The sequence below is a fragment of the Pseudoliparis swirei genome, chromosome 2 (assembly GCF_029220125.1).
Source record: "Pseudoliparis swirei isolate HS2019 ecotype Mariana Trench chromosome 2, NWPU_hadal_v1, whole genome shotgun sequence".
Classification (NCBI taxonomy): Eukaryota; Metazoa; Chordata; class Actinopteri; order Perciformes; family Liparidae; genus Pseudoliparis; species Pseudoliparis swirei.
In genome coordinates this window covers 16,207,361-16,230,414 of record NC_079389.1, presented here as the reverse complement: position 1 = coordinate 16,230,414, position 23,054 = coordinate 16,207,361, and the positions used below count along the sequence as shown (strand labels likewise).

Below are 23,054 nucleotides of genomic sequence, written 5' to 3'. Positions count from 1 at the left end.
AGTGTGGCTTTGTACCTTTGGATCTTGTGTGTCCTTCTGTGTTACCTGTTTAGTTGTAATTCAGAATTAAATATTGGTTTGGAAGTTATGTTGGCATTTGGGTCCTCTCTCTACGGCAACACATGACACTAATGACTTTGAAGTAAACTTACCATAACATATGCTAGCATACAGTAACTATGTATCATTCGTATTCTAACGAGTGATACAATAAACATAAAACTGTCCTCTCACCAAATAAACTGCTTTTATGTATTTTATTATTCATTACATTAAAGCCCCTTTCAATATTATAGTCTTTCTTTATTGTCTTACAAATATTAAGTTATCCACAAAAATAAAATAACTTAGATAATAAGCATATTAAAACATAAAAATACATACATACATACATTACATTTATGACATGAAAAAAATGCATATTGCTGATATCTCCCAGAGTTTTCCTGGGCACAGTTCTGTATGTGCAAACTACATATCAGAATCAAAATAATCTGTTATACTGGAAACACATTTCCAGATTTTTTTCCCCCTGCTTTGAACACAGAAACATATTTGCTTGAAATAAATTACAGTCTGATAAGAAGCCTCACTCATACACTTGAGATCAAATATGATCCTTGAATTGTGCATAGACAGGAATCAACTTTGTTACTTATATACTTTGACATTAACGTCAGAAAATCCCTACGATCAAGAAGTGTGTAGAAGGTGAGTGTCGATATATCACAAGAAGCATACAGTGTCGCACACATGTACATTACATCACAAAACAGGAAACACTTTGATTGATGGCAGCTGAGGATGTTTATAGTGTGAGGAACCGAAGCCTGTTCATGTGTGCTCAGTTTCCCGAGGCACTTTAACTTTATTGATTGTATTTGTGCAGCATCATTCGGTTATATTTACAATGCTGTTCAGATCATGCTGAGGATGAAAACGTTACTTAAATAAAGGTCTATTGTGCTCCGAACTCTGACAGTCCTGACAACACAGACACCACATATAACTGTTTTGAGAGAACTCAATGAAGGACAACATATCTGTGCTAGGAGACTAACCTTATTGTGCATTGAGTCAGTGCTCGTACTTATGCTCTTGGAAGCTGATTTGTGTGTATCTTATTTCAACACCCTCTATTAGAGGAAAGGAAATGGTTTCAGTTTAAAGTTTGTTTTACGAGGAATCGTACCGAAAAATCTGAAATCTGAATTTTCTTCGACTTCAGCTTCAGCCACTGTGATTGGTCATTGCTGTAATGTGAATATGAAAGCCCCTTTAATGGAACCTTCAAATTGAAATAGTCCAGTCTGTCACTGGACTTGTGTGAATGTGTTTTTTTTAAGGGTGTCATCACTGTAAGCAGGGCTACACATTATGCATACTACATAGTAATAGTGTCAGTTGAGCCAGACAATCCACTGCTGTATTTTTTTTGGGTGTAACATGATAGTTGCGATGAACATTTTAACTTCTGAACTGCCCTTGAACAAAACACTACATCCTTAAGTGCTCCAGGTGTGTCGTGCTCAGCCATTCCACTTTATATACTGCTGGTGCTCTGAAGCATTATTATTTTCTCTTTGCATGCAATCTACTGCTTACTCTCAACTTCCTCTTTGCTCACTTGAATATCCTGCAGCTGTACGTCAGTCAACATATGCTGATGAAACAACAATATGTTGTTGTTTTTTGAGCCCAGATGTCAGATTCAGAGCTTTCAGATAGTTCACTGATATAACTATGTTCCTTTATCTCAAGAGGAAGACAGTAAACATCCAAGCTCTCTGAGTTGTGGCAGTTTCATGTGTGCATGTGCACACTCTTAACCAACATGCACATCTATCTTTCTGCTCGCTCAACCTCTTCACACTCTGTCCTCGCTCTTCTGGAAAACAGCAGTCCACCGCGAAAAAGGTATGGGGCACACATATTACAGTCTATTACAGTATTCCCCATTCAAAATTAATATTCTTGGTTTTAAAAAAGGTCTCTTTTTCTTTGTTTACTTTTGTGTGGACAGTCTTTTAGTGTGTGTTCTTCATTTACAGACACTGACCCACTCTGTTATCCTGCATTCTTCGCACACCACATAGCAGCACCAATGAAACTTGCAGTTGCAGCGTTCGCTCCGCGTCTGCTGCAGGATGTTGTGGCCTCTCCCGCAGCACAGACTCTCGCAGTTGTCCATGCCGGGGCTGGTCTTGTTGCAGATCCGGCCCTGCGATCCCATCGAGTCCGAGCCCAGGTCCCGCTCGCAGAAATCTGGCGACTTTTCAAAGTAGACCAGTTCGTTGATGCTCGGCCGCCGCCGATGTGAATGGTGGTGGTGATTGTGGTGGTTTTTCTGATGATGGTGGTGGTGGTGGTGGTGGTGGTGGTGGTGGTGGTTGTGATTGTTGTGGTGGCTGTGGTGGTTGTTGTTGTGGTTGGAGTGGTCGAGCTGGCCGGTGTTTCGGTTGTGAGCCTTGATGAGCGTGGCGATGTGGAAGCGCTCTTTGAGGATTGAGCCCACTACCCGGAACTCTGGGGTGACCTGCCAGCAGGTTTTTAGTTGGCAGCTCCCCGACGTCCCGTGGCACTTGCATTTCCTTCTCATGTGGTCGAGCACCACCTGCAAAAAACCACAGAGGGAGAGAGACCAAAAAGAGAGAGGAGGATGGAGTGAGGAAGTGAGCAGAGGCAAGGATGTAGAGGAGGGGGGTTGGAGGAGGTGAGGAGAAAGAAAAGGAGAAGGATTAATGGCTTTCTTGATTACTATACCTTTGTAGTTTACTATATATGCATCCACATGTTGTTGCAGACTGCATGTCATGATTCAAACTTTTTGGGGGGGAAATGTGTTTGTTCTTTTAAGCCCACCACCGAATAGTGAATGACACATAGTTCCCTTAAGGAATATTGTTCCCGCATTTAACAAGCCAGGTGGTCTGCCTCTGAGCCTGTTGTCAAACACACTGATATCAAATAACACAGATGGATGCAGGCATTTACCAAACAGACAGTAGTGTCATTATTCATTTTTTGGCATCAAGTAATGACTCCATGCATGACTCACAAGTAGAGGCACATTGGACGATTACAGTATTCATATTATGTTCAATCAGAGCATGATGACCAACACTACAATATCTATTCAGTACACACACACAAACGCAAACACACAGGTACATCCCACATGGCATGAATCCTGTCCTTCATGATGATAATTCCTCAAGGCCATGTGTATGTATTTATGTGTGTGTGTGTGTGTGTGTGTGAGTGTCTGCGTATGCTTGTCAGTCATCACCTTTTCTAAACTTTAAGATCCAATTACCAACAGGAACACTCAGGCCACCCAGAGTACTGACAGATGCTGCTGCTGTTGCCACCCCTATCAACACACACACACACACACACATACACACACACACACATGCTGGACACTTGCACAGCTCAACACAGTCCACACATGTGCTAGCAATAATGCTAATCTCCACACACTGTCACCCACACAATCTCTTGCATCCTCACAGAATGAGACAAAGATGGCGAACCACAGTTGTGACCAATTTAAAGAGGAGAGGAGGGGAGTCTATTCTTTGTTTCTGGGTCTGTGTCTGCTTAAAACTTAGACCGTATGCCCATGCTTGTGTGGGATACTGCCTATAATCAAAGTCAAAGTCAGCTTTATTGTATGTACCTATGTTGAACGTATGTCTGTGCCAGGATGATCCTTTAGTCTCTTCTTGTTTTGCCTTCAGAACATGAAACTGCAGAATGAGGATCAAACTGATAAAGAAATAAGATAGTCCAACTTCCTCCGTTCTTTAACTAGGATCTCATCCATTAGAGAAGAAGAAGTAGGAACGGAAGGATAGTGGGAAAATTAGTGATGCGAGAGATCTATAATGTATATATCGAGTGTGACAATTCTGTTCCCCACTTCGCGACTTCAATAGTCCGACTTCTTTTTTTCTCCACCTTTTTTCAGAGGCAGCTAGAACAAGTTGGTGTGGGCTTGCATGCTAGAAGGCTGCATTGCACGCTGTGTTGTGGCTTCCCATCCGTGCAGAGTTAAAAAAGGATAACATAAATTGTGTTTCTTTGTTGTTGAGAGAGGTGGATGAGATAATTAAATAGTGATGAATAGAACTGCTTGACGTATCTGTCTGGAATGAAGAATAAAAAAAGAGAAGCAAAAAAAAAACACTTGTTTGTTACAAAGTTAATAATTATCAGTCAGAGTGCAAAAGAAATTAATTTGAAATAAAATAATCAGTTGACTAGACGGGAACAGGAGGTTGTTAATGATTCACCCATCTGCTGCGACAACTAAAAGACATGTAAATCTGTTCATATAGTTTAGGTTAGGTTACGTAAATATTAGTTAATCACACATCATGTACATTTATGCCTATACTAAGATTGGGTTATGTTACTATCACTCATCAAATCTGCCAGGAATGTGAAGCGCATTTAAGAAAAGGTATTGATTAGAACATCGCAGCTGCAGCTTGACTCCATTTCAGTGGTGTATTGTAACGATTACAAAATCTTTAAAGAAGCATGTATTTTGTATAAAAATGGGTCTACTGTTGGGAGTGTTGAAAACAACATTTAAAGAAGCTATACTCTGTGTTGAGGAGAGGCTGTAGGACTTTATAGTAAACAACATTATACCAGCTCAAACAGCACTTGCACTGAGTTCAGATTGCAGCGTTTGGTTCAGTTTTTAGGGCAGAGGCAACCCCAGAATCACAAACGCGCTGGTCTTAAACACACAGCAAAGTCTGTAATCATAAAACTCTCCAACCCACTTAAACCTTAAAGGGAACAACTGACCTAAGTCATAATTGCATCCACATTGCTTCTGTTTGAAGGTACATTCACACAGCAGGATAGGGGTTTCAAAGCACAGTAAAACAACAAAAAAGCAGACAAGTGTTATTTCTAATCACATTATGTCATATTTTGGCAGAGACGGATTATTCGGGGAGATTATGTACCACAGCCTCATGATTTGTGTATTTTATTCTTCTGTGTAGCCTATCAGAGTAAAGAAAAAATGTTTTCTGCGGGTTTCCTGGAAGCAACACATGGAAATGTTCTCACTAAAACTGCGATGCTTCCAGGAGAAGGCCACAGCATGTCTGGCTTCTATACCTAATATTTACAATTATTTACAGCAAAATGCGATCGACCTTCCCCTGAACAGTGATTGTCCAAACATGGCCGAGCAACTTTAACCCGCCAAGGCAGGCCTTTGGATTTCTCCACATGCCGAGGCAGCGCGAGCAGAGCTGAATTAAGATATCAAAAATTCAGAGGGTAGTGTGTTTGTTTAGCCTCTTCGTTACACACAAGCAGCTTGCGGATCTAACGTGAAATTAAATATGTTGCGTGTCGGGCTATCTAGTTTAGCCTTCCTACTGCGTTATTTCCAAGGCCAGGCAGTCTATCATTCACAAAATAGATGTTGTGGAGCTACAGGTAGTATAACAATATAGAGAGTTCCTCATTGGATATTGGGAAGTTTGCAATTACAGCAACCACAAATATAAACTAGCCAGTGGTCGATGGGTCTGAAGGGTGCAGGTTTTAGAAAAATGAATGCCTCATGTGTCACGATAAATGATTCATGCTGCATCCTAAAAGTTTCTTTATTCTATAAGACTCAACCTGTTACCGATTGGCGAGGCCTGCAACTTTCTGAATGTAAAGAGAATACCAGAGCATTCTAAATTGTAGATAACTCAGCATCAAAGTCATAACATCTGTGAATTCTGTTTTAGGGTGGACCTATCCATGAAACACACAAGGCAACCTCTGCTCTGACTTGGCTTAATTAAAGTTTGCCGGCTCCAAAAAACTCATCAAAAGAAAATAAATCTGGCTGACAAGTACGTAAAAAAAGATGCCAAACAGGTTCAATCTAAATCCTCAACAGGTTGTCAAAATGAAATTGGGACGCTGTGAGCTCTTGCCATATTAAAAGAGGTATGTCCGTATGACATGTGAAGATCCACCAAACAAAAGAGCTGCGAAACACTCGAGTACATTTTGTACATGAGGAGAAAAAGAAAAACATTAACAAATGAGCAGTAACTTAATCCTATAGAAATGATACATTACATGTTAAATGTGTTTACACAGAGGTTGCAATAATTGATGCTTTTAGTTACCAGCTTAAATGCATGAAATTGTTTTTACTCTAATAACTTGCAATCAAATTGGAACAGTGGGCATAGATCATTCACTTGTCGTGTGAATTTAGGGTTAGAAGATGAGTCAGAAAGAAAATATGTTTTTAGTCTAAGTGTATTTGTCAAGATCCAGAAGGGTTATTAAAGATCAGGTGAACGTTTTTTAATGTTCAGGTTCCTTCCTGTTCCTTCCCATCTAGACCTGAGGGCCATGTCTGACCATCTCTTGCATGGTCTGTGGTTCCGGCGGAAAAAAGGGACGAAAAGAGACGCAGTGATTTATGGCTTGTTGTGGATCTTTAGAATTACCCCTGAGGGGATGAGAACTGGTGGAGGAGGGTGAAGCTGAGAGGGGGAAATGGGTGTACAGTAAATGTGGACGAAAGGAAAGGAGAACGGAAAAGAGTATAACAGAAGGAGATGATCTTTGGATTATCTCTTTGCTGTCCCAACATCGCTTGATACACACACACTGTGGGCGTGAGAGTGTGCATGAGTGCGATAACAAGTAACCTGTCTGTCTAGCTGACACTCCATTGAGGCTCAGTCATCATGTTCTGCTGGTAGTGGAGCTATTACTTTGTAATAAGCAATCCAATGCCACCTGTCATCAGCTGTGATTGTCTGTGCCATGTGACCCAAAATTATATACAAAGATCTTCTCCTCACACAACGAAACCAACAGTTTTGATAACACACTTCCAATCAGCTACGGTGATGCAGGTTCATATGAAGTCTAGGTTTTGAGAAGAATACAAGAGGTTACCATGTTAAACTAGGAAAAGAGCGAAGGTTTTAATGATAACACTTTGGCCTACATTGCACGTACACTGAGCGATGATATTGCTTCAAAGTCAATGGCGGTCGGACCACAGTTAGAAACAAACATCTGGCAAGTTTTAATTGGCTCAGTGAGTAAGACAGAGACTTCTATAAAACAACCTCAGACAGAGATCAAATACAACATGTTGGTGGTAGATTAGGACAGCAGGCGACATAATACAGTCGACCGGGGAAATGTGCAGCACACTGGAGTAGAGCGCAGCCGCTTACCGTGCTGAGAAGAGTCGCGGACGAAGTAAAGCAAAGATCAGAGCTGGTGTCAGGCCCTGGCACCACAATCTGATGCTCTGGCTTTACTCGAGAGGAAGAATCACAAGCCAGAAAACAAGGAAAGGAAAGAAAGGGTGAAGACATGGGACCGAGTTCCCCAGCCAGAATTGAACCACAAGAGTTTCAGTCATGTGGAGTATTTGACAACGAGGACAACTGTACTCTCACACTCTGTCCTGTTTTTGAATTTGTCTTATTACTTGATCAACGCCATTTTTTTGTTTTAAATGAATATAAAAAAGTGTCAATCGACTATTTAGCACATGTTTAACACATTCCCTGGAGCAAAAGTCAATAATTATGAAGCAAATTGTCTTAAAGCAAAACAACACAAATAGGCACATCATGTGAGTGCCTGTCTTAGTAAAAACCTCCACTGGACGGGGGGAAGGATTGTTACCACACTCCTTTAGCCTGATGTCACACCTTTCATCCCGATCAAATACCAAGAGGTGCTTCTGTCAATACTGACTCAGTAGTAATGAAGGGTGACTTACAGCAACGTTTTTTTTCCCTTGTAGAGGGAAAGTCCTGTGGCATAAAACGCATAACACCACCGATCTTTGATAGAGGGAGGAAGCAGCCAGTGTAGAATTGAGCAATTTGCTCTCTGTCTGAGCATGTTCCAACAATAATGAGAAATCCCACACCAAAAGTATTCCTTGTTGTCAAATATGGGATCTCATACCTGTATACTTTTTTAATCCTTTTTTTATTGGCAACATGAGAAGTCTATAAACATGCGTGACATGCTTGAATTATGGTCTAAATTTTAAACCAAATTAACAATCAAAACATATTGTATTATACGTCTTATTAAATAAATATCCACCATGTTTTCATAACCAGCTGCACTATACCAGTACATGCATCATTTACACCTTATTCCCTGTTTTGTTGGTCGCATTGAATTTAATCGTTGGCCGATCCCCGTGTCATCACCACTAACCGCTTCTTGGGAAAGTCTTTGTGTCCCACAATCGACCCTTCCTGCTGATAAACAGCAGATTAGTCTGCATGCTGCCGTGTGTTTGTCAGTTCAAAGACAATCTACTAAATGGCCTTTAAAGCCAAGCAGAGAGCCACGGCGCTATCAAAGCACACAAACAAATCCCACAGCAGCACATTAAGCCCAGACATCGCTTTAAACAAATCAAACGCCTTGCTTCAAAAGAACAGTTAAGCGTGCGCAGACCGACACACACGCACACACGCACACAGTCGAACACAATGACATGCGATTACTGAGCAAAAGCATTTTCAACAGTATACAGCGATAACTCCATTAGAGCGTCTCTTTGTGTTTGTGTGACTGTGTGTTTGTGTGTCTGTATATCTGTAGTGTTTACCCACTGGTAATTACACACGATGTCCACAGCTCTTACTTAGAGAGTCTTGTAAAATGTTATAACCAGCATAAGCACTTCCACCTGCTGAGCTTTTAAAGCATTTGCCTCTGTGTATGTTTACGAGTGAGTGTGTGAGTAAAGGAGAGGCATGTGCACACGCTCGTGATTGTGTGCGCGTGTACATGTGTTGGTGTGTTTACCGTGCATGGTGGGTCAGATCAAATGCTCTGCCGTTGTACTGTCAGGACTCTGGAATGCACTGCAGACCACTGATGATATGAAACGGCCTCTGAAGAGCACAGGACCGAGAGCGCGCTAATGTTGCTATTTTTTGATCAAACGCACTTTATGTGAGTCAATGCATGAACAGTGAAGGGGCTCTGCACAGCAGTTTATTATGGCTCCAGGGTTAAATTAGGCATAAAAGGATCCTTGGAGTAAACGATTGCTGGATTTGATTCAGAGGGAGGTGCTGCTCCTGAATCATTATGCTTTAAATCACTTGTACGGCCTTTTCAATGCTTTGGTGAAGCAATGCTGTGCCTTGACAGTGGCCTGAAACAGAAGCTACTCATTGATAATAGTTGGTGTCATCTCAGTTCTCACCACAATCTTCTAAGGTGGGCCAGGTGGCGGAAGTTATTTTAATTTTGAATCATTATCATCAACGGATGCAGTAGGGGCATCAGACAAGAGGAAATCTACATTTTGCCAAGAGGAAGCTGATGTTTTTTTTCTCCAATAGCTACAATAAGAGAATATAAATATATTGATTCAATTAGCCTCAGATTGGTTCACATATTTAGGTGCTGTGAGTGTTTGGTCCTTTGCCACACAAAGCTTTCACTTTTCCCTGCAGGTTTGCTTTTTGGGCATTTGATAAAACGCCAGGCTATGACCGATAGCACGAGGGTAGCAGTAGCTAGCCGAGCAGCATACATGTCTGAGATGTTTGTTTGTGTATCTGTCACCAAAAAGTTTGCCAACAGTCACTTTTGAGGATAAGGATAAGGATATGGATGTTTATTTAACAATACGATACAACAACATTTAGTTGGCGACTCAGTCACTTCAGCAGCAACAAGGAAAAAAGGCATTACCGATTTAAAATGAGACCTTCAATAAACATATAAGTGATTCATTAAATATATTTAAAAAGGATAAAACACAGGCATCAATGGCGTTAAAGTGACACAGGGCTTTGTTAAAGTGTTATTTTATTGCTTTCATTCATACGTCTGATCCAATCAGAAGGATTTCATTGAAATCCCTGTCGTAACCATAAGTTGTCCACATGTGATACTTACTGATACTGTCAACATCACAACGAGTACACATTGAACGATAATTTGGACATTATTTGGAGAGAGAGGCAGGGCAAATGTTCAAAATAAATTCCAAGTATTGAACAGCAGATTGGCTTCATTACAAATTCGGAGAGGGAGTCAAAAGAAGTCGAAATGTTATTTATGTTTCATGAAAATGGGATAGCATCTTTGCTTACTCCCCTGAGGTCAGGCCCTGATGGTAAATTGTAATTACTAGCCCACGCTTGCCAGTAACATGGGAGACTGTTGCAGAGCCAGCACTGTCACCACCTACCTAATGAACCGACAGGATTCAACAGAACCTCTGCATGGCTGGAAGCCTATAACATGAACACAGGAAAGCTTGCCAAGCATTTGTTTTGAGGTGTGCTCACTAAATGATGGAGAAGAACGCTGAGGAAAAAAATAAAGAAAAACTAACTTGGCCATGAAATTTACTGCCACGGTTAAGTGTTTCCATGTTACGAGCAGCCACTTCAAACGCAGAGCCAGGCTTCTAAAACCGCTCTTATTAACTACTGAACAGTAGTTTGTTTTGGTTCGCTGCAACAACACCGTGAAGGGCTGAACTGCGCATCTTCACGTTGAAGTCAATGCAGAATTCAGACTAATTGAAAACTATCAAATAATATTAATCAGAAGATGCCGTGAATACTAGGTTAGCAACGTTGTTGGGAGGGGATTTATCTAACAATGTAGATGCATGACATTTATTTAGCTGTGGGTTATCTAAATATTTGTCCAACTTACACTCATTCATATGTATTATTATAATATATATTTTCAAATGTAAATAAGCAGCTGGTAAACTTGTGTCACATATTCATAGCATTAGTGATATGCTGACATCATATGTGAGTAAACCTCCCCTCCGCAGTAATACCTCTTTAGTGCTCACTATTATTTCTGTAATCAGCCCTGCTGGTAAGAAGTTGGAGGAGGCAGAGCAGCAGTTGGGGAAGAGAGGAGGGAAGGAAGGGCGAATCTCTTTCTACTTTCCGCCCTGGTGTTTGAAGTCTAAAATCTTTTGCAGGGTTTTAAACATCTGTTTCCAAACTGCCAGCAGCCACTAATTAGGGCTAAAAACAAGACGGGACGTCGTGAGAACCCTGGGGTGGGCATGAGGCGACATGCACACCCCACTAAAAAACCACCGCATTCCTCTGCCTAAAGACTACTTCTCTGGAAAGGGGGAGTGGGGCCGGGGATGGGGGGGAGGAGCGGGGCGGAGGGAGGTGAGGTGGCGGTAGTGTCGGGTCAGTGGGTGGAAAGAGATACGGGAAGGGTAGGCATTATTTTGAAGTCCCACCTGTCAGTGTTTTCTGTTTGATTCTAGGGGTCGTTAGAGTGTGTGTGTGTGTGTGTGTGTGTGTGCGTGTTTCAAGTTCTTAGGTTTCTTTTGTTAAGGCTTTCTATAGCATTTGAAGTCATCAAGGTGCATGGTATTTTAAAGTAAAAGCTCTGCAATGACTCATTCTGAGTCTGTTCTGCGTCTTCTTTCCTTACGTGACACTTTCTCTCTCCTCCCTCTTTCTCCACAGCCAGGAAGTGTCTCTGCACATTAAACCTATTCAAGCACTGATATCCAGCCTGCGTCGAGCTGTTTTTAAGCATGTCTACGCAAACATTGATGTGTTCTTGATTTAATATTGTCCTCAAAGCTCACACTGTCTGCTCATTGTCGGTCTCTATTGTCCATGAACATCCATTCACCTCATGTTGTAGTTTCAACAGAGCAGTGGGGGGTCTCCTCTATCTCCTCTCCTTTTTCAACAGTTTGGAGATGCTTTCTTTGTTTCTGTGCAACGTGGAAGTATAACCAGATCGATCAGAGAAGTGAGCAGTCGAAAGACTTTAGCTTTAAACCCTGCCAAGGTCATCGGGGGTCGTCAAGCTTGTATCAAAGTACAAGAAGCAGAGGTCAGGCGAAGAGGGTGTCAGTTCGTCCGCTCTGGTCATAACTATAATATTTCAAATGGTCCATGTTGATGACTTTGAGTCAAAGTATCTCTTGTTTGATTGATGCTCTCTTGGCCTGAAATTCACAGCTCGGCAAACAGAAAGCTACATTTATTGTGTGGAATCCGAGAAGCAATATTACGTTTTTCAAAAGGGCCTTCTGGAAAAATCTAACAAAATTAAAATAATGCCGGTTTTAAATTGGCTTTCTTTGAGATACTACCTGCCTATTCAAAGTTTAAAAGGGTCTGATTACATATTCAGAATTTGAAAGACTTCCTCAGGCCTGGTGAAACTAGGTTGCTTTGATTAATGTTTGTAATGTGACATGATGTACCACATAACGTTTGCCTTTAATTGTCATCCAGTCTTTGAAATTGAGGCTCTATTATCACACCGTGTAGCACCCATATTAAATTCTTCTGTCTGTTGTGGCATCCGGTAACATCTACGAGTTTACTGCTCTTTTCTTCAGATTTATAACACATGCCTCTGTTTATTGCATTTTGTATTGCAGACTTCAAGCCATTATACTGCCATGCAGTCTGGTCTGAGTCGGATCACAAGAAAAACATCAGCTTGATTTTTCAAACCGATCACTCAAATAAAAAAACAAAATGAAGAGTGACGTCTTTCATCTCCAGTGTTTTGTTAAAGTGATCGATGTTACAGTCATCACATGTAATTTAGATTATTGAGTTTATGCCTATTGTATAATAGTGTTTTTTAATGGGCTAATTGGTGTACGTGTCATCTTGTCTCAGTAAAATAGTCAGTAATGATGATATATGACCATCTCCGCACGCCGTTGGAAAACTAAGTTCTTGCGTCTTAAGTGCAGAATTTACAGTGAAGTGAAAGTTGGTAATTATGTCCGCAGCTATTTTGCATTTCTTTTACATTTCAGACTCAATTCTACACTCACGCACAAGAAGAGAGTTTTCAAACCCTCAAGGGCATATTCACAGGATTTACTGCCTTAAAAGGACAAGCTAACAAAGAAAGACAAACCTGTTTTAGATGTGTAATAGTTGTGTCAGTATGCCTTCACCCACTAATTAACAGACGAGTAAAGACAACATACACGAGGCCACTCTGTGAACCTGCCTGTTACCACGTTTCTTAACCGTACTACATCACAGCAAAAGATAAGGACCCAAAAGACAAATTACTATCCTTGGCTCATGAACTCATTAGCCTACTACTTATGTCATTTCTTCCAAGTCCATAGCACTGACTGGAATTCAAGTCACCAGTTCTACATCTGTCACTATTTCTACCACTATAGATACTGCGGGGAAGCCAGTGACGCGCTGCACATTTGTGTTTTGTCTGCACAATCAAGGAAACCAGAAGTAAACTGATGGAGAGATATGGGTCCAAATTACTCAAGAGGAAACGGGGAACAATGAGTATCATCTCTTTTCTCCCATTGTCAAAAGCAGAAAGCTCATTAGAAGTGTGTTATTCTAATGATATTCAAACCACATTTTCAAAATGCTGTATCAATAATGTAACATATTTATTAGAATAATAAAAAAATGGTGATATACTCAGTGTTACCTTTTTACTTTGTCAAAAGGTAAACAACCCCACACTATACCTAAAACAAACAATGATGCTGATGATGGTTGTTGATCATGTCAAAGGATGATATTTTTTCTTTTGGAAAAAACTACGTCTTCTGTCCTGTGGTGCCGCAAAAAGTCTTATTATACAACCGTAGTTGTAATAATATGTAATTACTATTTAAATCACAGAATTGCTCAAATAAATACATCGTTATAATTAAAGTTACTTTCAAATAACAGGATCACAGCTTTGGAAAAAAGCCTAAAAACACACATAAACAATCACACACACACACACACACACACACACAAGCGGAAATAAACAGCAATCTGATAACGAAAATGCCAATGCTGACCTTGCCAACAAAATCAGAAAGTGCTGGGTACTGTAGCATTATTGTTGGCCCAGTAGCACCTCAACCACCCATTCTCCAACCTTTTCTATTGTGTCATATGTTTTCTTTTAATAATCTTATTCAACATAATTATTTATATTATATATTTGCATTGAAAGCAAAGGAAGATGATGTCTCTACCTGTTTTTTACCTCGTCAATTTAAAATAGAAACAACGCTTACGCAAGTTAATATTTGGTGATATGATGGTGATATCTGACTATTCTTTTTGCACAAACAACCCTCTCACACTGAATTATTTTTAATTTAAAAGAGCCTCGAAGTGACTTGGTTTGATAACGTTGTGATAAAGTTTGTTTTTCATGTTTACAATTGGAACAGCATTGGAACTGCATTTACATGCAGTCACAGGTATGGATCAAGCTCCACAAGGACTTGATCCTATAACTGCAAAACTGCAGCAGCATTGCATCTTTCATTAAAAGGTGAATTTAAGAAATTGTGTAAAATCGAGAAAATGACCCAGACCCCACAGGGTTAAACCTTCCATGTCAGGTAATTGCAAGTCTTTTGAATTCCATAAAACTCTGAGAAACATGTGCACACACAAACAGCCACGTTCTCTCACCGCCCCCTCCCCACTCACCTGTCTCCCAACTCTGTTATTGTGCAGCCTCATGCGAGCGTGGATGTCCTTGTAGATTTCTCGAGCATCCAAGAAGTCCCTCGAGAACTTCTCACCAAATTCCACGTCAGGACTGCAGCCACCCCACTCCCAGGAGTCTTGGGGTCCGGGCAGGTCGGCGGGGAAGTGCTCCATGACGCCGTGCACCATACCCTTCCCCCGGTGGATGGCCTCCAGCTGCAAGCGGTGCAGTTTAATACGAAAGGCCTCCTCGTCCCCGCGCCGTTTCTCGTCACAGCTGCATGCCTTCAGCTTGCCCATGGAGCACGCGTTGGCCACGGCGTGCACAACGCCTGCTGCTGCGATGGCATACGCAAAAGCACTCTCTCTGAAACCTGCCGGCGGAAAGGACAGGATAGTGGTGTCATGCCTCATGTGGAAGTAGAGGGTTATAAGAACTGTAACAGTCAGCAAACCGAGATAGGGAACGGAAACACTGGGATATTTTGTCTAAGAGAACGTTTTGTAACAAAAGACACGTCTTCAGTTCAAATGACATTTAAACTCACTTAACTGACTCTGTTTTACTTCACTGGTCCAAAATGAAACATTAAAAATTGAGTTCATGTAAAATGTCAACACATTTTCAATAACCTGCAGGCACAACATACCAGTGTGCATGTGTGATCTACTTGTCAGGTGGAATGAGACGATTACCAGGTCGATTTGATAACAATCCGAGTTCAGATTTCGAAGTCATTGTTTCCAAGCGCACTTTAGTCGTGTTACATTTTCTATTTTTAAAGTTTTTTAACAAAACTATTTCATTTTAAAGTTCTGCTGTAAAACTGCTGGATATAACTTAAAGATGTCATGTGATTTTCCTGATCCTAAAACTCAGTTTAACATCAGCTGTAGCTCAGTGGGGTAAGAGGGTCATCCTTCAACCGCAAGGTTGTGGGTTCGATCCCCGCTCTCCCCATTAGCTGCAAGTCGAAGTGTCCTTGAGCAAGGCACTGAACCCCCAGTTGCTTCCTGGGCGCTTCACCGCAGCCCACTGCTCCTTAATAACTAAGGATGGGTTAAATGCAGAGAACTAATTTCCCCTTGGGGATTAATAAAAGTGTATATTTATTTATTTATTTAAATGAGCGAGACAAAAACATGTTTTACTTCTGTTCGCAACATTTGTCCAATTTGTGAGTTTGCACACTTTGTCTCAAACACATTCAGTAACGCCATAGTAGTAAAAGAGCTTCCTCTATTTTGATAGATACACAAAAGAGTTTATTCACACTTTTTTATTTTATACCCGAAATACCAAGACTAATAAAACATGGGGAAACATCTGGAACAATAGCAATTAAGTGTTGCAAACGTACTTTGTCTCTGTGGGCCATCTGAACATTAACAGACCCCCACCACTCCCATCAGAAGACTCACAGAGGACTGAGACACTGAACAAGGCTGTGTCTCCTTCTTTTGGACAATATATTTGGCTATATGCAACTCATTGCTATCTACTGACATGTACCATCTGTAAAGAAGTAGACCCAACATGTGTTCTGGCTCCCTCAGTCCGATGCACTTTTGAAATATCTTTGCAATTCTCTTCTTCTCTGACTGAGGAAGGATCAAATGTCTGATAGTTTAATTATTTTTCCAAATTTCGTGTCTTAAAATGAAGATTTAGGTTGAAACTATGTGTTTGTCTACTCTACTCGTGCATGTGTTTAGGTTAGGGAGGCTGATTATGTCGCACCGCAACCTTTGCCTTGTAATCACTTCCAATCGTCTCAGACGGACTACTGCTGGAAGAGGAGGTGGTGAAATGGCTGTGTGCATATAATCTCTCCATGCGACATGCGACTGCTTTTGCCTTAATGGCTAATACATCCCTTTCTCCTGGACGGCAAGTCTAACTGTACCACGACTGATCTGTAGTTCAAAAGATTAACGTCACAGTCCTCTTCTCTGACAAACACGCACTGGCAATATAAACACACATGTAACACATTCATCCTGTCCGTGTTGATATATTTCTGGAAAAAAAGCCCTTGTCCAATTGTGGAACCCATGAATATTGAAGAATGAAGAGCGACATCAGCGCTTGCACTCGTACACTCGTGCAGTGTTTGTTGTTAGATCTCATCTTACTGCCCGTGAGCATGGTGCCCTCGGGTTCTAAAAAAGCCGCCCCTCTGGCAGTCACTAACTTGTGTATGGAAACTTGTAAAGAAAACATGAAAGGAAACCACTTAGGAGTTTATAGCACATTGCTTGAAGGGGAAATGATGCAGGCTGCTTGTTGGAGTCAAATAAAAGGCTATTAATTGGAACTAACCCTTTTAACACTGTTTGATGTGTTTCCTTATTTGTATATTTAAGTAAACTTTATATTATTTTGAGGAATTGTGTAAAGCTTCACACATTCACTGTCACGCTGGAATTATTTGTCTTTCTTGACACTGGGCACATCAAAAGTCGAAGGCAGCGCAATTACGACTCAACAAGAAATTAATGAGCGAATGTCTCCCGTTCTCCCATGACACTGTACTGCAGGTTTGCAGGAACTAGCAACACAGTGTGAAAAAAAACACATGATAGAAACCAAAACCTTTTTATTTGAACGGGTTGGTCGGTCAACACAGGGGGCTCTGGATAAAACAATGCAGGGTCGTCAGTGATAAAAATAGAAACGGTTTAACTTTTCCTGCAACTCAATGAAATTTGGCAAAGCGATGCATTAACCTGAAGGCCTTAAACCAGCCCCCCCCCCACCCCCACCCCACCAAGGCTGTTTCAATGTCGGGCTGTATTTTTATTTTTATCTGAAGCCCTGATTAACGACTTGGACTTTAAAAAACAGTGAGCCGACCAGATGCCGGTTGATTTTTAGTCTGCGAGGAAGCTGATTCTCATTTCAACAAGCGGGCGACATTACCCACAACGTCTCCAGCTGCACACAAGCTGTACTACTTTACAAGCTAGATGCACAATACTCTTTAGGTTGATATGACAACCAGTCATATTTATGTCCACCTGATGAATACAAAACCATTATTCACTCTCCTTTTAACTCAGTTTGTGGTCTCCACCAAGTCTGGAGGGAAATATCTGTCGCAGCTTACTATGTACGTACGTTATAGTTACCTTCGCATTGAAAATGCAGAAGGTTATGTTTTGATCGCCGTGTATTTATTTATTTATTTATTTGTATGCGTGTTATTCGCATAACAAAAAAGTTTTAAACCGAATCGCATGAAATTTGGTGAGATGATTGGTTATTATCCGGGGACCATTTGATTATATTTTGGGATCGATTGGGTCAAAGGTCAAGGTCAAGGTCATGAAAAGGTCAACATCTTCTTGAATCGCATGAAATTTGGTGGGATGATTGTTTATTATCCGGGGACCATTGGATTATATTTTGGGATCGATTGGGTCAAAGGTCAAGGTCAAGGTCATGAAAAGGTCAACATCTTCTTGAATCGCATGAAATTTGGTGGGATGATTGGTTATTATCCGGGGACCATTTGATTAGATTTTGGGATCAATCGGGTCAAAGGTCAAGGTCAAGGTCATGGATAGGTCAAAATCTTCTTTTTACCATTGCACGGTCAATTTATATTCAATTGGCATGCAACTAATGCCAAAATGTTCATAATTCAATGTCCAATGTTGTGATATGCGAAGGTATGCGCTCTACCGAGTGCCCATTCTAGTTGTATCTGTGTTTGTAGTCTTGTCTTGTGCGCTAACCCTAACACACAGTGGGTTTATTGGAGCTTTGTTTGCTGAAAACAGCTTCATGAGTAGTCAAGTATTCATTTCATCTGTTGTTTTTATACAATAACAGTATTATTATAGGAGGTTTAATGTTTAACATTTTATTAAGGGCAATTATGAATTTGGTTTTATATCAGCAAACAAAAAAAGATGCACCCACTCACACGAACACCCTAACACCAACACTCACACACGGTGGGGGAAGTGAAAGGGATGGCACTTAGGCACATCCTCATACAGAGAACTCCTGTTTTAGCTCTCGACCTGCTCTGAGCCGGGCTCTGCAACCCGGGCCCCCGGAAGACTGGGAACAAATCAATCTAACAAATAATGTATCGGCTGCACCACGCCCGGATGAACTGATGGTTGAGAAAGTGACAAAATGAATTAAAGATTCAAAGGAAACTGTCACTTTGTGTTACAGAAACCGACTAAACAGGTTTATGCTTTGCCGCGGAGAGTTGGGAAAGTGCTGAGAGCAAATTCACAAGCACTTGGGCTGGCAAGGGAAGTAAAAGCATTAGGAGTAGCCCAGTGAGGGAGGACACAGACACAGTGACACGAAAAAGAGGGAGAAAGAAAGAGAGAGATTCTCCTATTTCTGTCTATCCATAATTTGCTCAACGTCCTCTTTCGCCTAGTTTTTGATGCAAGCTCAATAGGAATGAACATGAGCCCATAAAAGTTAGCAGAATCAATCAGCAGCGAGATACGTGACAAAGCCAGAGAGGAGTCGAGCAGCGTCTGATGTAGTGAAACTAGACAGCACACATATATTGAGATGCAGAGCCCCTGATACACAAATCCAACACTTTGTACATTATCAGAATATTTGAGGTTCCAATTCTCCAAGATATTTCCTTTCTATCTCGTTCTACTGCAAAGGTTTTGTTTTACAGTGTAAATATAAATACATTTGTATATTATTCAAAGCAAAATACCAGTTTGGCTATGCATACGCCTTTCATATATCTTTCCGTGGGTAGTTACATTTAAAATATGCGAGAATCTCCACAATTATATTTCATCCATGTCTGTAACTCTGTGTCGAGGAAAGCGCAACATCTGTGCGGCTGCACACAACAATGGCTGCAGCACGCTAACTTACATCCATTTCTCAAAACTTCTGTGGAGATTTTGTGAATGTATCAACTTGCAACAGATGAATCATCCAATTTAAAAAGGTTGTTTATCTCAGTGGTTTGGAGTTTCTGCACCCGAGGCAAACCAGGGATGCCAGACAACCAGCAACTGCCTGTACTAATAATGACACACAACCTTTCAATGAGTCAGCAAGGGGTGAAAGTAAAACCAGAGGTGTGTGAGTAAACCCTAGTTACTAGTTGTTTGGGTTTCGTTCTATAGAGATGACAGGGAATACAGTTTTCAGTGAGGTTACATAATGTAGGTTTCATGATTGTATTTGCACACAGATTAAGGAGAACTCAAATAACAATCACACACCTCCAGGAAACATCTGACACATTTAATTAGTTCAGGGTTTTTTATGATGGGGAATTCCATCAACAATCTAAATATGTTGCATACTTATTTGTATAAACAAAAAACTTAAACTTTTTTACAAATAGATGTTTGTCGTACCAAAGCCAATGTACTTTAATGCAATACATTCATATACAATGCAATAAACTCCATTAGAGCACTGTGATGCCCTTCATCTCAACATGTCAGGGTATTTTCAGTAAAAAAATAAGTTGATTACACTTTAGAGCCTTATTTTTCAGTCATTTCTAAATATTTGGATTCATAAATAATTCAGCTTTGAGCCCTATCTTGTTCCTCATGTGGCAAAATATAAGAAAAAACAAGAAACTCAAGCCTAAAATACCAATCACATTGTGCACGGTGCATCCATCCATGTGCTCTGGCTATTAAGAAACTGATGCCTTTTCCAGTCATCAACCCGAATGAGTCCATCTGAAGGACTTCCCAATGCTAAAGATCCTCTTTCATCCTTTGTGGATTACTCCCAAAGCTCCAAGCTCTACAAACCATCATAGAAAACTGATCTGGATGAGGTTTGGTAATCTTGAGGTCTTTTTTTTTTACTATTGAGTACACAGTTAGGGTTAGAAAGTAGATACCAAGCTACTAGCCACTATAACGTTCCCATTTGGAGAACATCGTACTTGTCAGATAACAGAATTCCATGTGGAAAAGTATCTGGGTTTGGAGAATAATATTGCGCCAATACTTATTTTGGACGTGTATTTTTGTTCAAGCTAATCTTTCGAAGCCCATCCTTTCAAGGTATTCTATCAAAGTGTGTTTGAGGATGAAACCACAGCCTGTTTGAAGACTAAACTTTTGAACTGCATGTCTGAACTTCATTGTTGTTTTTTTCAACCAGTACTTTGAGTCGACATCCCTCCCCATTGCCTTAAATATGTCTCTTAAGTTTTCTCAAAAGAGATTTGTGTATTTTATTACTTTTAAATTCCACAACATCGTGCTGCGATTCAATTGTTTCATGGAAGAGACGCAACATGGTTCAAAGAAAAGCCGATTGTGAACTGAAAGGAAACTGTACAGTCTGCCTTTTCCTAAATGATATTGTATCGTGACAGAACAACTGACCTCTTTTAAAGACGATGCTGTCGTAGGGTATTTTGTTTCTAGTCTCCAGGCTGGAGCAGTTCCAACGGTGTCCTCTGAACTGGTGCTGGCACTCGTGGATGGCAATCTGGATTCCCTGAATTGCTGAAGCCGTCACGTCAGGGTTCCTCATGCACACCTCCAGCTGGCGCCGCGTCAAACCTGGCAGTGTGAGACACACCGTGTTGGCATTCAGGATCGGGTCGATGTTGGGGAGCTTCAGGCCCAAGATTTCATTGGAGTCTACCCTGCATGGAGCACACAGGACCAGTTATTGACAAGACACAAGTTCAACCAATACATCTTGTGTTGCTCACCAAAATCTACAAGTAGGGTTTCTGTCGGTCCTTGGGTGCCACAGCAGTCAGTTCCCGTAATACCAAAAAGACACCCTGACTTGATGGTACACCGTCTTAAGCCTCACAATATTGTGGGGTGTTGTTTCTGAGATGGATTCACTTATGATCATGCAAAGTTGTCACCAATTAAAAAATTGGTGACAACTCTGTATACAGAGGTTGAAATATCAACAAATACTAAAGTATGAAGTAATTCAATATTACATGCAAACATTTCTGCAGATTAAACATGTGGTTTAAACACCTGCGCTGAAACCTGCAATGTACTGTACTTTCATTTTGTGTAAATTTAGGCCAAGTTCAGGTTTAGTATCCTGATCTGCACTTTGATGCTGTGCATGATAATAGATGTTCAGTAGGTCAGGTGAGTTGAAGTGGGAAGTGAAGGAATAGCATCCACTCGTTGGGATGTATCCAATAGTTCTATTTAGAGTTTTAGCATGATAATAGCAATTCACCCATAAAAATCGGTTGGCATGCAAATTCAATGGCTTTTTAGCAGCGAGGTGTGTCTCTAACTGTCTGCTGCTTCTGTTGCAGATCAATCATGTAAACAACAGTAATTCAGCTGACAGCGGTCAAAGCTCTTTTCTACATCACAGAGAAACAGTAAGAGCTGTAAAAAAGGAAAACACAGGCTGTGCTGATGATGGCTTGAGAACTGAAAGGTGCCCAGCTTTTTCTTTTCGTTATCGTTACAAGTAAAACACAGGTTCTGTGTCACAGCGTTTGTATGATTGAGACACAGAAATCAAGATCATGCATGCCGGTGGGCACACACACACAAACCACACACACAAACCTCCACATCTGTGTGCATGCATGCTTGCACACGCACAAATACCCAGGTGTAGGAAGGAGTGTACAGTAACGCACACACAGCTGGAGAAACTTTTCCTTACTTCAGCATGTGTAACTGAAAGTTTTATTTTCCGTGAACCTCTTCAACAAAGAAACCAACGTGAACGTTAAATCTTTCTGACTGGAAAAGCAACCAGTAGTTTTGGAGGATAATTACAAGCTAGTACAACATGCCAGGACATCAAATGTTGTTCATTTGCATAGTGGTGCCTTATTTTCTGGTTGGTATTGCATGTTGAACTGTGTGTGTGTGTGTGTGTGTCTGTTATTCCAGTTTGTGTTCCTACCTGTTGTGTTTTGAGAGTAGACCTGTTTCAACAACTATCTTTCCAAAGAGCAACTGTTTATTGATTGGGAACATTGTGGGGTGCCTGGAAGGCAGGCAATTGGCAAACACTTAATTCACAGCAACTAATAAATGAGGCTACGATAAAAAACGATAAAACGCATTTTCATTTGATAAAAAAAAACGAACAAAACAGAGATGCCTCCTGGTGTAGTAAACCAACTCAGATATTTAACTTGTGTGTGTTAATTAATTCCTCACCTTTTATCCAAGAGACAGATAACCACCAAGCACGTTATTCTGATGATCAAGAGTTCCATTGTGTGCATTGTAATTTTTCTTTTTAGTTTTCAAAATAAAAGAGACAAAGAAAGAGTTACAACAACAAAAAAGTCCAGTATTCCGCCTTAAAGTTTCGGGAGGACCACGCAGAACAGCGGGGTCAGGTCAGGTCCGGCTGGACGTTGGCGCTGGACTTGACAGCTCCGACGACGTCCAGATGTGCCAGCCAGCGGCGGGATACTCATTCACAAAAAAAGTTGCATCCACCTCTCAACTTACTGAATGGAGGAGGTTGCAACGCGTTTGAGGGAAAAAGTCGGCGCAGTGTTTCTCATACACATCCGTCCACATCCCGGTGTCTCCGCCGAGGTTTTT

General features: G+C 40.9%; 1 protein-coding gene across 1 annotated transcript; it reads right to left on the bottom strand.

Moving 5' to 3' along the window:
- Nucleotides 1-242: 242 nt before the first annotated feature.
- Nucleotides 243-22,717, bottom strand: wnt10a (wingless-type MMTV integration site family, member 10a). The gene is made up of 4 exons (XM_056429326.1): nt 22,659-22,717; nt 20,874-21,139; nt 14,508-14,881; nt 243-2,614 (listed from the first exon to the last, which is right to left on the bottom strand). The coding sequence occupies exons 1-4, from the start codon at nt 22,715-22,717 to the stop codon at nt 2,042-2,044; spliced, it is 1,272 nt and encodes a 423-aa protein (XP_056285301.1). The 3' UTR covers nt 243-2,041.
- Nucleotides 22,718-23,054: the final 337 nt, after the last annotated feature.

Excerpts from the sequence above, each read along its gene's own strand:
- wnt10a (XM_056429326.1), bottom strand. The coding sequence starts at position 22,717 with ATGGAACTCTTGATCATCAGAATAACGTGCTTGGTGGTTATCTGTCTC. Across the intron at positions 21,140-22,658 it reads ATCTGTCTCTTGGATAAAAG|GGTAGACTCCAATGAAATCT; the intron begins GTGAGGAATTAA and ends TGCTCCATGCAG. Across the intron at positions 14,882-20,873 it reads CAGCATCGTCTTTAAAAGAG|GTTTCAGAGAGAGTGCTTTT; the intron begins GTCAGTTGTTCT and ends TTCCGCCGGCAG.